Consider the following 17,370-nt stretch of genomic DNA (forward strand, 5'->3'; position numbering starts at 1 on the left):
TGGAAGTTCAGCCGAACAATTATGCAGATTTTTTTTTAAAGAATTTCTTAATTTACAACCAGCTTATTGAAAACTTATGAAGTTGAATGGAACTAGGACTCAGTTTAGAGTAGACACAAGCCAAATAATTGTACTTACATCAACTGCATTGCCACTTGCGATGTGAGGAGTTGTTTGTGTTTTGCGTGGTTAATCAACTCGACTACAAACTAATACAAAAGGTTAGTGTGGGAAGAGCCTTGGGTGAAACAAAAGACACACATTAATAGAAACTACAAACAAATAACAATTTCAGCATAGCCAGGAAAATAAAACTAAAAAACTATCTACAAAGGTAATGAAATGTGTGGTGATCAAAAGTTTACTAACACAATAAAAATCACAAAAATTAAATACGAAAGAGCTCTGATTAAATTCTGGTTAATCTTTGCTGCCACCACCATATCAAAAGTACTTTTATGAGATGAGGACAAAAATATACAAAAAATTCCCAAAAAGTTTAAATAATAGTGAACATTAAATCAGCTCAAAGAAACTAAAGAAATTTAATTAAAACTGAGCCATGAGCACATGAGTGGATCTGGCATAGGATAAGCATGTGCAAGGTACCCCAAGCATGCTTCTGCACAAATGGCATGCATGCTCTGTCATCTCAGTTGTGCAGGCTTACCCTCTTTCCTCGTTTGCCACGAGCCCCTTTCTCCCCTGGTAGGCCCGGTGGACCAGCAGGGCCCATCTCACCTTTTGCTCCCCTCGTTCCTTCTGGTCCTATACATCATAAATTGTGAAATCACACATGGGCCATCCAAAATTAAATACCCCAGTCCACAGGCAAAAATAAAACAAACACAATTGTAAAACTGAAAACATTTCTTTAATCTTACATTACATGGTCCTATTTATTTTCTCCCAAGCAGTTGTGCTGTAATTGACAATAATACGACAAAAAAATTATGTTGGTGCTATTAAAGGGGAAAAGAAAATATTGGTTTGAGTGTTAACGTGCCTGTTGCCCACACAATGCCTATACTGTATTGTTAAGTCACTTCTGTTACTCCTGTTATTTGTATTCCACCTCAGAATTTTCAGCATAATAGTGGTATTTACACTTTGTGTCATAGCAAACAGATTATGTACCCTTAACTTTTAATAGGTAATCACACCACTGTGGAACAAAAGTTTTCTTGCAGCTGGCATTTACACAAAGAAAGAAATAGTGAATCATAGTGGTACAGAACTCATAATCAACCCATTAAATGTTCACAAACATATGAATCTATGACAACTAGCATGCATTTTATGTGTGTTAAATTGGAGCATGAATTATAAAATATCTGTAGCTAGAAGAAAGTCAAGAGACCAAAATAATATTGAGTACAACAGAAAAGAGAAAGGAGGATATCACTTGTCTATGAGAGGGAATTGCCACAGAATAAGAAGGAAACCTATGCCTGATGAATATTGTACACTAAATGTCAATAGCAATATTTGTTCATGTCAGGAAGAAAACATTATTGAAATGATGAAAATACAAGTCAGAAATAATGATATACAGAGAAAGAGACAGATACATCGTTATTAATTTTATGATATTTGGTTAATGGAACAGGCAACATCCTTAACTGTGATCAGGAAGAAGAATTTGTAGATAACAAAAACTGCTGTCATCAAGTTTTTTAATTGTAGATGCTATTCAGCTTCTGCAGAGTTTATTAACATGGAAAATAATGAACACCACACTTCATTACTTTTTTTATAATGCTTGAGGCCACTGAATATTGAAGCACATATTAAGAAAATGCAGAACAGTGAATCAAAAATGTATGTACAGCCAAAAATCGTACCACACAGTATGTGACTCAGTACCCTATCAATACTCATTAATGAACGAATGATCATATAGTGTATCAAATAAAAGTTGTCACTAGATTGAGCATGTCTTGGTAGGGGTGACACAAGGTGATGTCTTGGATGGAAAGTTATCAACAGATACAAATAAAACTTTAGGCATGTCTCATCTAAGTGCATTGGGATCCTTGCTGTCCATGTTGTTATGATCTAGCAGACTATATTAATATTAACCTCAGATGTTTACAATTATGCAGATACCTATAGGGAGAGGAAAATTTTGTGTAAATGCTAGTGCAAAAAAATACTGCAAAATCAACAGTTTCTTGCTATATAACATGGAATCAGCACTTTTACAAAATGTCCAGAAATTTGGAATTTTCCTCTTTCTGTTGAAATGCAAGAGACTGAAATTCTCCAACTAAATAATACAACACATCTCTTTAATAAAGAACACAATACACCGTAATCTTGTTACTCAGTTGTAGTGAACATTTATGATCATGTGTCAGTTTACAACTAATATTACTCATTTTCTAACAACATTTGAAGCAACATATTTATGATCAAAATAATGTAATCAATTCCTCAGAGTGTAAACATTTTGCACATTGCAAGCCTTCAGTATTACTCGAAATATTGTTCTTTGCATAAAATTATAAAACATTAGCACATCTATTGTAGGGCATTAAAATACTTAAAGTGCTAAACAATTTACTCAAAATGTGTAACTATTTTCTGCTTAATATATTGTCAGATTTAAAGCAATTTGGACCAACTCATTTTTTATTGTACAGCACAAAAACTGTAACTGTAACAATACAAATGCACTGTAATTAACGTATAGAAGGGCCTGTGCTAGGCCAAAGAAGAGGAAGCAGGGAGTAAGAGTAAGGTGGAAGTTGCTACAGAGAGTTGTTGTAAAAGTTGTGAGAAGTGATGGTTCATATTAGTTGTAAAAAGTTTTAAGAAATGAAGAAAATATGAAACCTGAAAGTCAAAAATTATTTGAAAAGTATAGAACCTATTTCCACATCATAAATACATAAGACCAAAATGAAAATCCAGGTTCACTGAAGAAAAATGAGGAATAATCAATATCAATGTTCATCTTCAGCATTGACTCTTTGAGTTAAGTACTATACATAAATAATGTCACATTTCTTGCTCTAATGCTTTGAAGACATCGCAATTATTCCATTTTATTAAATGAGAAGACAGCAATGTATAATTAAAATTCGAGTCAGTTTTTATCTGTACTGAGGGCAGGGATGTTACATCATGTAAATATGTTGTTAATCAGATGGCAGCAGTTTGTACACACTCTTAAAATGGCTGTTCATTTGCTGTTTAAAGACTATGGCTCAAGATTTGATGTCAAACAAAAATACATTATTTCCAATGTAGTCCACCCTAATAAAAGTTCCAGCTTTTTTATTCCAAATTAAAAGAGTTTGAAGACTTTTTCATTATTGTAGGAAAAGTGAGTTTTGGTGATGAAAGCAGCAAAATTCTGACAAACATGAAAGGGCAAATGGTTTGTGCAGACGTTTAGGAAATACTGACACACAATAAATTGCACCTTTAAACTACACTAACAACTCTTATGGCCATAAATCCATGCAGAAAACTGTTCACAGCCATAGGTTCTTGTTTCAGCTATAGAACAATAGTGATGAACTTCATTAATACTGACATGTCAAAGAGTCTGTTATGTGTACCTGGAATTTCAGGTCTCAGCCATGCACGTATTCTGAAGAGATACAAATCCCTTCATAATTTAGTGAAAAAGTGACATTCCATGCCAGCTGGAAATATGGATACTGTCAAATGCTTTGTGTTGTACTGAAGGCAGTAAGTCTTCCATCTTCAAGTACATACTCTGGGCAATTGTTTTTATGATACAGTTAAGTGTTGATGGATCAGCAGTATAATGCCCTAGAACAGAATTTTGAAGTTATGAGACTGTTTGCTTTTCAAAGGATACAGCAGTGCATGGCTGCAGAGTCATTTTTAAACTGATAACATTCAATGTGTTTAACATAAATGACTTCTTTTTTCTTAATACAAATCACCAAAAAATAGCACCAAAATTGGAAAAAAACAACACCGAACACAGTAACAAGGGACATCAAAACTGACTGAAATATAAACTGAAATTGGCAACAAGTGACATTGAAATTGGTAAAAAATAGTACCACTATTGATCATAACTAAATGATTTTTTCTCATCCCTAATTTATCGATAATGAAGTAGTATCTGAAAATAGTTGCACAAATGCCCAGTTAGGCATTGATTTGATTGTCAATTGGTGCAAAGATTGAAAACCTGTTTTATATGTACAAAATGTAAAATTGTGAACTTCAAAAATCCACAACACATGACTCCAGTATTAATGAATCATAACTGCTACCAGTCAACACAAGGAAGTAATTAAGTGCTATGGTTTGTGGGCAAATTAAATGTAGGTAATGTAGGTAAAGTAGGTAGCAGACTTTGATCCATTGATATGACACAGGGAAAATGTAGTTAGCCTACAGAAGCAACTGCTTACAAGAAACTCATGTGGCCTATCCTGTAATATCGCTGAAGGTAAGACCTGTACCAAATACAATAGAAGTAACAGGATACTGAATGTATACAATAATGGGCTGTATATATGGACTCAGGCCTATCTGACTGATGAGAGTCAGTCAAGTAAATACTCATAAACATTATCTGAAAGACACTTGAAGGTAGATATCAAATATTCCATGAAAGCCTACTTCCAATGCTTCAAGCACCAGTATTAACAAAGGAATCTACAGCTTCCCAAGTATTGTTCTCATAGACACCACAAAGATAAAATCAGACTAGTTGCAGCAAGCACAGAGCCATTTAAACAGTCATTCTTCCTGAGCTCCATACATAAATGTAAAAGGAAGAACTCTTAACACTTCATTTATGATGGAATAAATGTAAGTTAACACAAGTGAACATTTAAATGTGAACTTTTTAGGTTAGGCTTTACCGTGACTGTTATTGACATTAAATGAAACAACAGGTTTACTGTTACCAGTCACTGTTTATTTATTTCCACAAAGCATTTCAAAGGTTTAAATCTCCATCATCAGGTAGATTTACATTTGTTAGTATGATGTGTGTGTGTGTGTGTGTGTGTGTGTGTGTGTGTGTGTGTGATTTTTTGGAGGACTTTGTGGCACTGTCTAGCGGAAAACAAAACATTATTTCAGAACATGGTTTTGGGTTTCTTTTGAGAAAAAACTAAACATATATCTAACAGTAAAAATAAATTATGTAAAATAGAGTACCTCCAGTGGTCACAGGTTCCTTGCACCGTCGTAACACATCACTCATATACTGTCAGTGAAAGAAACCCGTGACCACTGGAGGTACTCTATTTTACATAATTTATTTTTACTGTTAGATATACATTTAATTTTTTGTCAAAAGAAACCCAAAAGTATGTTCTGAAATAGTGTTTTGTTTCTCCGCTAGATAGTGCCACAAGTTCCTCCAAAAAATTGTAACACAACACACATCATACTAACAAATGTAAATCCACTTCATGATGGAGGTTTAAACCTCTGAAACATGTCGTGGAGATAAATAAACAGTGACTGGTAACAGTGAACCAGTTGTTTCATTTAATGACAAGTGAACATGCATTTTTAGACAATTTACCATTTTTTAATAATAATTGTCACACAGGTTCCACTTGACAACAGCACAACTTACAGCCACAATGCAAACCTATTATATTCAAATAGGATTGTTCTGCATGGCAAGTACCCTGTTTTTGAAGAATAATGCAATATGACGTAGGAAAAGAATACTGTAGGAGTCTTATTTGCATGTAAGTTTGAAACATGTGGAGTTAGAGTGTTGAACACTGAGTTACATCTCCAAGCTTCATTAACATTATTACCAAGCTATGCACATATGTGAGTTGACACTGTTCACTAGATTCTCATTGAAAGTGAGCAGAAAATTTAAAAGGTGAGCACTACTTATCAGCAATCAACACAACCTGAAGGAAGGACAGCATTACACTCAAGTTGATAGCACCTGGAGATAATTATTTAGTAACTGGTTTGCATTTCAGTAGATGCTGTAACTCAGACAATTTCTGATGTTGTCAGTGACATAAATGTAAAGTTCTTGAGGATTCTGCTAAAGTACTTGTAAGGAAGATAATGTCAATAAAGTACAATCAGTGAAATTTGAAATGTACATGCAACTTGTCACATAGATTACTTGATCAAATCGGCTATATACTTTGTTAGAAAAAGAATAGCATGATTTCAGGAAATAATTTTTATCTGTTCAGTTATTACAACAAAAACCTGTACAACAGCAGTAATCATGAGGCATGTAATTACAGTTACCATGAATGTAAGAAACATGAATTATAACATCTGTCATACAGTTTTAATTGTAATCAGTGTAATAGATACATATTCACACTTGTTTACTGTCAAGGCAGTTTACCATGATGTTCCTTTTTAATAAAAATAAACAGAACGCTTGTGCTTATTCACTCTGTTACCACCTTATGTAAGCTTCTAATGGTGTTATCGTCTTCTCAGTGAGGCCTATGACTGTTTTGTCAATTTTATGCCAATCACATTTCTTTTTCTTCAGAATCAGTGCTGTGAATCTCTTGTATTCCACAAGCACCTATGATATTTACATTCTTCTACAATCAACATTAGATTCTCTTCAACTACTCCACCTCTCATGCAACTCATGCCAAAAACAAAAGAAGTTCACATGTAAAATAGTTGATGAATGCTCTCTGCATTGTTACTGTTGATGCAGAGAAAATGTGAATTTCCTTTGATGGTTTGCTATTAGAGCAACAACCAGCAGAACACAAGTGAGCACCAGCAAATACATAGTGAACACAACTGAATACTGTTCACTCACCAGAGAGAATTCTCATTTGCTGATGCTTGTTCACTTGTGTTCACTCTGCTGTAAAGTAGTCTTAGTACAAGCTACAATTGGAAGTATCCTCTGTCATGAATTTCACAGTTGTTTGCAAAGTATGTATGTTTATGCAGATAAAGATGTAGATATATTTAAAAACAAAGATGATGTGACTTACCATACGAAAGCGCTGGCAGGTTGATAGAAACACAAACAAACACATACATACACACAAAATCCTAGCTTTCGCAACCAATGGTTGCTTCGTCATGAAAGAGGGAAGGAGAGGGAAAGACGAAAGGATGTGGGTTTTAAGGGAGAGGGTAAGGAGTCATTCCAATCCCGGGAGCGGAAAGACTTACCTTAGGGGGAAAAAAGGACAGGTATACACTCGCACACACGCACATATCCATCCGCACATACACAGACACAAGCAGACATTTGTAAAGGCAAAGAGTTTGGGCAGAGATGTCAGTCGAGGTGGAAGTAAAGAGGCAAAGATGTTGTTGAAAGACAGGTGAGGTATGAGCGGCGGCAACTTGAAATTAGCGGAGGTTGAGGCATGGCGGATAACGAGAAGAGAGGATATACTGAAGGGCAAGTTCCCATCTCCGGAGTTCTGACAGGTTGGTGTTAGTGGGAAGTATCCAGATAACCCGGACGTGCATCAAGGCATGTTTAGCCACAGGGTGATCCTCATTACCAACAAACACTGTCTGCCTGTGTCCATTCATGCAAATGGACAGTTTGTTGCTGGTCATTCCCACATAGAAAGTGGGAATGGGAATTTTTCCCGCGTGGAATGTTTCCCTATTATATTCATAAAGATGTAGATATATAAAGAAGAGACATGAATATAGAGCAATTATGAGTCATTCTAGCTTTTCATTCATTTTCTTTACATAATTTAGGCAACAAAAAATTTATAGCAACCATTAAATAAAAAAAATTGTGTCAGGACTTTGCCTGATGTCTAAAAAGGACCTATGAAGATGAAAGAGAAAGAAGATTGAGAGATGGAGGAAGAGATAATTGGAGTGAGGCAGCGAGCAATATTTAGACTTCTTGTGGGGGGAGGGGGGGGGGGAGTTAAGAATTATCCTCTTTTATTGTAGAATGTCTAAGGCTTTGGGTAATGTTAGACATATCCTCATGCATTGTGCACTAATACGATGGTTACTCAGAAAGTAAGGTCTAATTTCTTATAAAACATAAACTGTCACTGATTTTTTCAAAAAACTGTTTTTTTAATTCTTTACATGTTTCCCTATTTTTCTATGTAGCTTCCATATTTGTCTAAAGATTTGTCATAATTTTCTACAAGCTTTTGTATCCCTAAGTCACAGACATCTGCCACATATGATGATAACCAATCTTTACCTGCTCTTTCACCCATCATCTGTTACAAAGCACTTGCCACTGAAAAAATCATTGACATAGTAGAACAAGTGAAAATTGATTGGTGCTAAGTCTGAACTGTATGGTGGGTGGAGAATCACTGTTCCCTTAGAAACAGTATGATCAGATTTTGCATGTCAGTGGCAAAATGGGTCTGGCATTGTCATGCAGTAACAAAACTACAGACATCTAAAGGTCGTGTCAGTTACTCTGTATTACATGTCAAAGTTTAGTCAGGACAGACAGTAAGTGGCTGCATTTACTGCTACCCCTTGCTGCATAAATTCAACTATCAAGATCGTATGTCTGTCCCAAAACATGGCTGCCATAACCTTGTACACTGAGATTGTCTGCTTGGCCTTGACTTTGACTGGTGATGTCATTTGATGCTATTCCATTGACTGACATTTAGACTCTGTAGTCATGTGAGAAACCAATGTCTCATCACCTGTGATAATGTTCTCTAAAAACTGACCACTTTTCTTAAGATATCAGTCCAAAAAATCAAGAGCACAAGCCATTCTTTCCATTTTGTGTTCTTGTGTTTCTCAGTAAGCAGCCTGTGAACCCAACATGTGCAAAATTGCAAAACTGCAATCTTTTGGAGACAATATTGTAGAAAGTTGTTCTACCTACATTCATAAATTCCAATGCTGAAGTTGAACTTGTGACTCACCAGTCTTCAGGAATCTTTCCATCCATGGCTTTGACCAAATCTTCAGAGATCACTGATGGTCAGCATGATCAAAGTTCATCACACACACTTTTCCATTTATCCCTGAAAGCTCTCACTCATTTATGCACTTTTCTGTCACTCATTACATTGGAAAAATACACTTTACTTACCCATTGATGAATTTCTGTTGCTGTGTTATTCTTTGTTATCAAAAACCAAATCTCTGACTATATTTCACACTCAGCAGGCTGATCAATTGCTTTAAACATGTTGAACTGGCACTATAAACAGCACACTGTGGCAATACCAATGAGAATGGTGCTATCTGATGAGTAAGCTACACATGCATGTTTCAATGTTGGTGTGACATTCTATTAGTTATGGAAATTTGGACCTTACTTTCTGAATCACACATGTAAATACACATAACAAGACACACTGGCGAGGTATTGCTAGACACTCCCATAAACAAATTGACACAAAAATGCTAGTTTTGAGAAGTTCCCTCTGGTAAAAGATTAGAAATGTTTGGAAGGAATATGATCAAGGGAAATACATTAATTTATGTTTTTATACCACATTTGTTGCTCTACATCCAGAATTGATTCTTCTCTCATCCTTTCCTGCCATTTCCACTGTATTAGAGTTCCTGATTGATTTTCATGTTTGCATACACCTGTTCCCTTTGACATCCTCCTCTCAACTGCCAATTGAAGGAATGATTCATACAAAAGTGACTACCTTTTTATAATTTTCCTTCCTGCACATGTCTGCTGTCACACAGTAAACAGGGTAATTATTTCTTCAGCTTTACTTAATTATTGTTTCACTCAGAGATTATCTTTGTTAAGTTGTTACTGCCAAGTTAGTACAAGGTGAACAATCAGTAATAAAAATAAGAATTAAAGGAGAGTTATGTGCTTGGTACTGCCTTTCGTGTATGTACACATATCATCTTATATTAGTTCATACTCTGCTTCTTTTTGTGCCGATCTTTAGTAATTTACATCAGTTTCATAAAAAGACGAATAATGACTCACATATTGGTCAACATTGATACTAAACAATGGGCTGATTAATATTTGCTGGCCAAATATTACAGGGCCAAATCATTTTAATTTTCCTAGGAGTAACTGTCAGATATAAAAATTATTCAGATTTAACAGAAATTTAAAATGGTGGCAAAGCAACTGCTGCAGTTTTATGATGAATTCAACATTCAGTTCCATGGATGATCAAATCAGTCTCTAAAACAAAAATATTACTGGAATTACTGTTGTAGCACACCAGTCACTGCTTTAAGTTTTCCATGATCTACACATGCACTTGTATTTTAGTAACATTTTTATGAAGCAAGAATATATAAGAATTAATATAACAGACAGAAACATAGGTAAATTAAAGGTAAACCAAAACTTACAGTTTTGGTGTATTTTGTGAACCGAACACTCAAAAAAAGATCTTTCAATATGAGCTTTCACTACTGTGCTTCGCTCAGGAGTCCTATGATGAATATAAAACAAAAAGGAAAAAAAGAAATGAAAATAAGAAAACAGAACACATGTAGAAAACACAGTACTTCAGCAACCACATACAGTCAAAAAAGTGAAAGTATATGGAAGAAATGAAAATAAATTCAGAAAATGGTAAACCTCATAGAAGCAATAACCAGAGGAAAAATGCTCACACTGGAGCACAAAAAAGATGAATATGCTCATCTTTATTAAACAACTCTGATTGAAAAATGAAGTACCAGCTGCCTCATTCTATTTTCCTCAGTACACTTAAAATGTTTTGCAAAAATATTGGCATGTCAACATAATCATGCTCTTTTTAATATCCAACTCACCCCTCACTCCCACAAGCTGCTCTAACTGTAACTCACTCACATCCACTAGTGAATTGCTGTAACTCTTCACCCCCATCCATCCCCAATTGCTTGTGGCTCTCCAACTGTCAAGGGTTCCTGTCTCACAGCTACACTCACCTTTGTTCTCTCCTTCTACTACTGTCTCTTCTCACTGTCCCACTTGTTCTCTCTTACTGCTACTACCTCATTCATTCTATCCACTGCTACTGTCTCTTCTCACTACTGTGACTATCTCTCTCTTCCTTATTGTTATTGGCATACACTCTGTCTCTCACTATCACTGCCGCTCACCCACTCCTACTTTCTCCTTCTCTTTACTCCTCTCTCACTGGCACTGTCTCCTTCACTCTTTTCCTAGCACTGTTCTGTCACTGTCAACTACACTCCACTGCCTCTCTGTCTCTCCCTTTCTTTTGCACTGCAAAATGTCTCCTTCATTTTTTCTTTGCCACAACCACTCTCTACTATTTTCCAGTACTTATTAGCTCTCCATTTCTTTCCCGTTGCCACTGTCTCCATCTCTTTGAGCATACAAAAGTGGGAATATATTCACTTGCCATTATTTTTGCAAAAAGTTTTAAATGTAGAATGAGGAAGCTTGCCCCCTGCTTTTCAGTCAGAGTCTTTTGATGAAGAGGAGCATTTTGGTTTTTTGTGCTCTGATAGGATCATTTTCTGCTGGTTCCATTCTTTTCCCTGCCACAGCATATGAAAAGAACTTGAAGGGTCAGAAAAATTTGAACAGTTTCCTTTTGTGAAACTGAAATAATGCAAAACTATTCTTACATCGCAGACCAGATTTTACAGGTACAAAAATTTTGAATGTGCCTCAGTGCTACAACATGGAGTTCCCAGAACCCTTCTGAAGATAATGGAGGCACTTTACATCATATTTCCCCATGCCACATCATTTTGCAAACTACGTTTTAGCCTTACTCTGCATTTTAAGTGCATATTTTATGTGCACAAGTATGGGCACTTTGAACCCCTGTACCTTGGGAAGGGAAAAAATACCTAGAAAATTTTCTGAGGTTGTTAATGACTGGGATCTTATGAACATATCATAAAAACTACTGCCATTTGCTGTGCATAGTCATCTTGGAATCCATGGCTGAGTTTTGGAACCAAAAGATCATATTTTTAACATTTTTTAAGCCTACAGGTAATACAATTTTGGCAAACTGTACCTGCAAAAACAGGGTGTATATGTGGACAAGGAAACAAAATTCCCAGATTTATCCCAGATTTTCCCTTTAAAATACACTTTTTCTTGGGTAAAAATACACTTTTCCCATGTTACATGACAGTATACTTTCCCATGGAGCTGAAAAACTTAATTCCTTTGAATGGTTAACATTTTATACACCAGCGTAGAACTTCCTGATACATTAGAAAATGTAACCCGACCAAAAAAAAAAAAAAAAAAAAAAAAAAAAAAAAAAAAAAAAAAAAAAAAAAAAAAAAAGAATGGTGTATGCTGCATATTTTTCATACTATGATATGCTGCATATTTTTGCATTACAAAAGTATAAATTCAAATTCCACCAAACACAACATGTTAGCTTCTGAAGCACTGAAATCGAGATTGCAATGCCCTTTTGTAAGGCAATCACAGATCATATCACGTGATCTTGCCAGCTGATGACAGCAGATATTTAGAGCATAGGGCAGGTGAAGCAGTCAGCCAATAGCAACATCACTGTTAAGTAGCATAGGAAAAGTTAATGATTTAAATTAATATACACAGTGTAACTACAAGAAAAGCCAAGCTTTCACATATAATATTGATATCGAAGATTAATAAGCTACAAGAGAAGCTAAGCGTCACATGTAATATTGGTCTTTTTTCGTATGCTAAACTTTAAGATACATCACACAAATGTGCGAGCAAAATTTAAAATAATGACATAAATGTCTGGTCTTCTGGGTACAAAATTCTTCTAAGTGGCTGATCGTCAAAATGTTAAGTTTCAAACGAGGGTCAAATGCTCTGTGATTTAAGAAATTCATCACACATTCTCATATGTAACATAAGTCAGCTTAAATAAAAGTAAATTTACTTTGAAAGTAACGCTTTCCAAAGCACCATGCCCAATATTTTCCCGAGACCTGTTAGAAAAGGGTTCGATTCAGCAGTTTCCAGAGAGCGCCAGAGAACAGGCTTTACTGTGTGTGCACAATTACATAGGAAGCCTGTATGTTTGTACATATAAAGCATTGAGAGATCTCATTACGTTATAAGAGAAAGAGGACATCAGAGGATACTCCAAGAGCATCAGAATTTGGTGAATCATAGTAAAATGCAAAATTTGGCTTGGAATGCACATTCGTATGTCCAGATTCAGAACAAAGAGTGCCTCAATCCGATATTAACCTTTTCAGTGTGGTTTCTGGGGTGTGAATTTTCTTAGAGTACCAGTACTGTATTACCTCTAGTTTGGTTCTTTATTATGGCATAATGCCCTATGTGCCAGAAGGTGAAAATGTGCACTTGAAATTCAGCAAACAGTTGAAACTAGACAGTAGTGTGGAATGAAACACTTCATTTCAAATAAATTTACTGCCTCAGCAGAAAAGATTAATGAAAGCTAAATTTCTTTAGCAAACTGACAAAGATAACTTCATTGTTCTGCAAGGCAATTAATGCGTGACTGCCAAAAATGTGCAAATAAAATAAAATCAGAAAACTGACACTAATAATATATTTCAGCCTTCTGTAATTATGTGAATGTATTTTAATTCACTTGATTGATCTTGGCTACAGAAATCTGTTCTATTTTCATTTGACGTGAGAGCTGTAAATGAAGAGGAAACAGCAAAATCACTAAATGTAAACATGGGTCATGTGGAGACTACCGCCCTCCACTAAATCTGGCAGCTTGGGTGCAACGGAAAAAAATTATGGTTAGCATCTGGCTTCAACTAACCAGAAGCAGGAGAATGTACTGCTCATATCCAACCAAATTGCACATGCACACAAGCACACTGGCAACTGATCAAACAAACCTAATGTAAAGAGTTGTGACACCACATTCATCAGAAGCAGTTTGTTGTTAGGAACTACTGCATAGTCTCTGACACATTTTGCTGCTGGCAGACATTTGTGTATGCACAGCATTTTGTTGTTGTAAATGATGCGTTTCCTTTGCAACTAAAGTTTATTTTGGTTTTTATTCTCTCATTTATGCTTTATTGCAGCAATATTATTCTGCATTAGCAGGATACAGTAATATTCTTTGTTAGAGTATCTATTCTTAGCATTTAAAATGACAAAAATTTAACTGAAAACTAAAACAATGAAAAATTCCTGGAATTCCAAAAAAATTCTGGGTTTTTCCTGGTTTTATCATGGATAAAAAAAATCCCAGATTTGCCAGTTGCTCTGGGAAACACCATAAAAAATTATGCAAATGCATCATTTATTCATCATGGGTATACCAATAAATTTAAATCAGGAGATATCTCAGATATAGCCATAATCATTATTTAATTTTTTTATGTATTTTATTTATTTGGAGGAGGGCAACGGCAAACAACCTCCATTAGGACCTTGCCTAGTATAGCGGTGCGGGTCTCCTGCATCATTCCTCTACACTCTGCCAAGAAGCACGGGACTTCATTTCCTTTTTACTTACACAAGTAGTGTGATTTTCAACCCTCGTATCTTGGAAAGGGATCAAGATATAATGAAAATTTTCACGGTAGGTTGAGATTGGGATCTTAGGTATTTGCTGTATATAGTGATCTTACATTTTGGTCTACTGTTGACAGTGAAAATATAGTCAAAATACCATTATTTGGGGGGTTTTCCAAGGCACTGCCCAAGAGTTAATGGTAACCCCAAAAGTCCCAATAAGCCCACTATAGAACACATCAAATGCAAAAAGAATCAATCGAATGTTCTCTTCTTGTCTAAATTGTTTTGTCATCCATGTTTCGCTTCCATACATGGCTACACTCCATGCAAATACTTCCAGAAAATATATCCTGACACATAAATCTATATTTGATGTTAAAAAATTTCTCTTCTTTGGAAATGCTCTTCTTGCCATTGCCAGCCTACATTTTACATCCTCTCTACTTCAACCATCATCAGTTATTTTGTTGCCTAAATAGTAAAACTCATCTACTACTTTAAGCATCTCATTTCCTAATGTAATTCCTGCAGCATCCCCTGATTTCATTTGACTACATTCCATTGCCCTAGCTTTGCTTTTGTTCATGTTCATCTCACAGCCTCCTTTCAAGACACTGTCCATTCCAGTCAACTGATCTTCCAAGTCCTTTGCTGTCTCTGAGAGAATTACTATGTCATCAACAAACCTCAAAGTTTTTATTTCTTCTTCCTGGACTTAAATTCCTACTAGAAATTTTTCTTTATTTTCATTACCGCTTGCTCAATATACAGATTTAATAACATCAGGTATAGGCTATAACACTCTCCCACTCCCTTCTCAACTACTGCTTACCTTTCCTGTTTCTCGACTCTTATAACTGCCATATCATTTCTGTACAATTTGTAAGTAGCCTTTTGCTACCTGTATTTTACCCCTGCCAGCTTTAGAATTTGAAAGAGAGCCAACATTTTCAAAAGCTTTCTTGAAGTCCCAAAGACTATAAATGTAGGTTTGCCTTTCCTTAACCTATCTTCTATGACAAGTCGTAGGGTCAGTATTGCCTCGCATATTCTTACATTTCTCTGGAATCCAAACAGATCTTCCCTGGGGTTTGCTTCTACCAGCTTTTCCATTCTTCTATAAAGAACTCATGTCAGTATTTTGCAATCATAACTTATTAAACTGACAGTTCGATAATTTTAATACCTGTCGGCACTTGCTTTCTTTGGAATTGAAATTATTATATTGTTCTTGAAGTCTCGGGGTATTTTGCATGTCTCACATAACTTGTTCACCAGATGGAAGAGTTTTGTCATGGCTGGCCCTCTGAAGGCTATCTGTAGTGCCCTCAAGCACACCTCCCTTGTATAGAACCTCTATATACTCCTTCCATCTTTCTGCTTTCCCATCTTTCCTTGGAACTGGTTTTTCATCTGAGTTCTTGATATTCATAGAAGTGGTTCTCTTTTCTCCAAAGGTCTCCTTGATTTTCCTGAAGGCAGTATCCATCTTAACCTTAGTGATAAATGCTTCTACATCCTTATATTTTTTCTCTAGCCATTCTTGCTTAGCCATTTTGCACTTCCTGTCAATCCCATTTTTTTTATGTTTGTATTCCCTTTGCCTGTTTTATTTACTGTATTTTTATATTTTCTCCTTTCATCGATTAAATTCAGTATCTCCTGTGTTAGCCAAGGATTTCTATTAGCCATCATCTTTTTACCTATTTGATCCTCTGCTGTCTTCACTGTTTCATCTATCAAGTTACTCATTCTTCATGTACTGTATTACTTTCCCCTATTCTTGGCAATCATTCCCTAATGCTCCCTCTGAAACTCTCAGCAATCTCTGGTTCTTTCAGTTTATCCATGTTCCTTCTTCTTCAGTTCCTACCTTTTGCGGTTTCTTCAGTTTTAATTTACAGTTCATAACCTATAAATTGTGGTCAATAACCTATAAATTGCGGCCAGAGTCCACATCTGCCTCTGGGAGTGTCATACAATTTAAAACCTGGTTCCAAAATCTCTGTCATACCATTATATAATTAATCTGAAACCTTCTTGTGTCTCCAGTCTCTCTTCCATCTATACAACCTTCCTACATGATTCTTATAACAAGTGTTAGCAATGATTAAATTATGCTCTGTGCAAAATTCTACCATGCAACTTCCTCTTTCATTCTTTTCACCCAGTCCATATTCACTTACTATTTTTCCTTCTTCTACAATCAAATTCCAGTCCCCCTTGACTATTAAATTTTTGTTTCCCTTAATTAGCTGAATAAGTTCTTTTATCTTACCATACAGTTCTTCAATCTCTTCCTCAACTAAGAAGTTAGTTGGCTTATAAACGTGTGCTATGTGCAGTGGGTGTGGGCTTTGTGTTTATCTTAGCTACAATAATGCATTCACTATGCTGTCCATAGTACCTTATCTGCATTCCTATTTTTTATTCATTATTAAACTACTCCTGCATTATCCCTATTTGATTTTTTATCTATAGCCCTGTACCCCTATTTGATTTTTTATCTATAACCTTGTAATCACCTGACCAGAAGTCCTGTTCCTCCTGCTACCAAACTTCACTAATTCCCACTATATCTATCTTTAACTTATCCATTTCCTTTTTTAAATTTTCTAACCTACGTGCCTGATTAAGGGATCAGATGTTCCATGCTCTGATCCATAGAATGCCAGTTTTGTTTCTTCTGGTAGTCCTCACACAGAGATCTGAATGGGGTATCATTTTACCTTCAGAATATTTTATCCAAGAGAGAGCTATCATCAATTAACCACACAGTAGAGCAGCATATTCTGAGGAAAAATTATGGCTGTTGTTTCCCCTTGCTTTCAGCCATTCATGGTATGAGCACAGCATGGCTGTTTTGGTTGATGTTACAGGGCCAGATGAGTCAAACATCCAGAATGTTGCCCCTCCAACTACTGAAAAGGTTACTGCCCTCTTCAGGAACAACACATTTGTCTGCCCTCTCAACACATAGCCTTCTGCTATGGTTCCACCTAAGGTAT

General features: G+C 35.7%; 1 protein-coding gene across 1 annotated transcript in view; it reads right to left on the reverse strand.

Annotated features, from left to right (window-relative positions):
- Nucleotides 1-17,370, reverse strand: part of LOC124760357 (collagen alpha chain CG42342-like) — a 641,799-nt gene that overhangs the window by 439,557 nt on the left and 184,872 nt on the right. Inside the window, exon 10 of the mRNA XM_047249099.1 lies at nt 671-768. Coding sequence (XP_047105055.1) covers nt 671-768 — 98 coding nt within the window. The remainder of the gene's footprint in view (nt 1-670; nt 769-17,370) is intronic.

Source organism: Schistocerca piceifrons, chromosome 1 (genome assembly GCF_021461385.2).
Source record: "Schistocerca piceifrons isolate TAMUIC-IGC-003096 chromosome 1, iqSchPice1.1, whole genome shotgun sequence".
Classification (NCBI taxonomy): Eukaryota; Metazoa; Arthropoda; class Insecta; order Orthoptera; family Acrididae; genus Schistocerca; species Schistocerca piceifrons.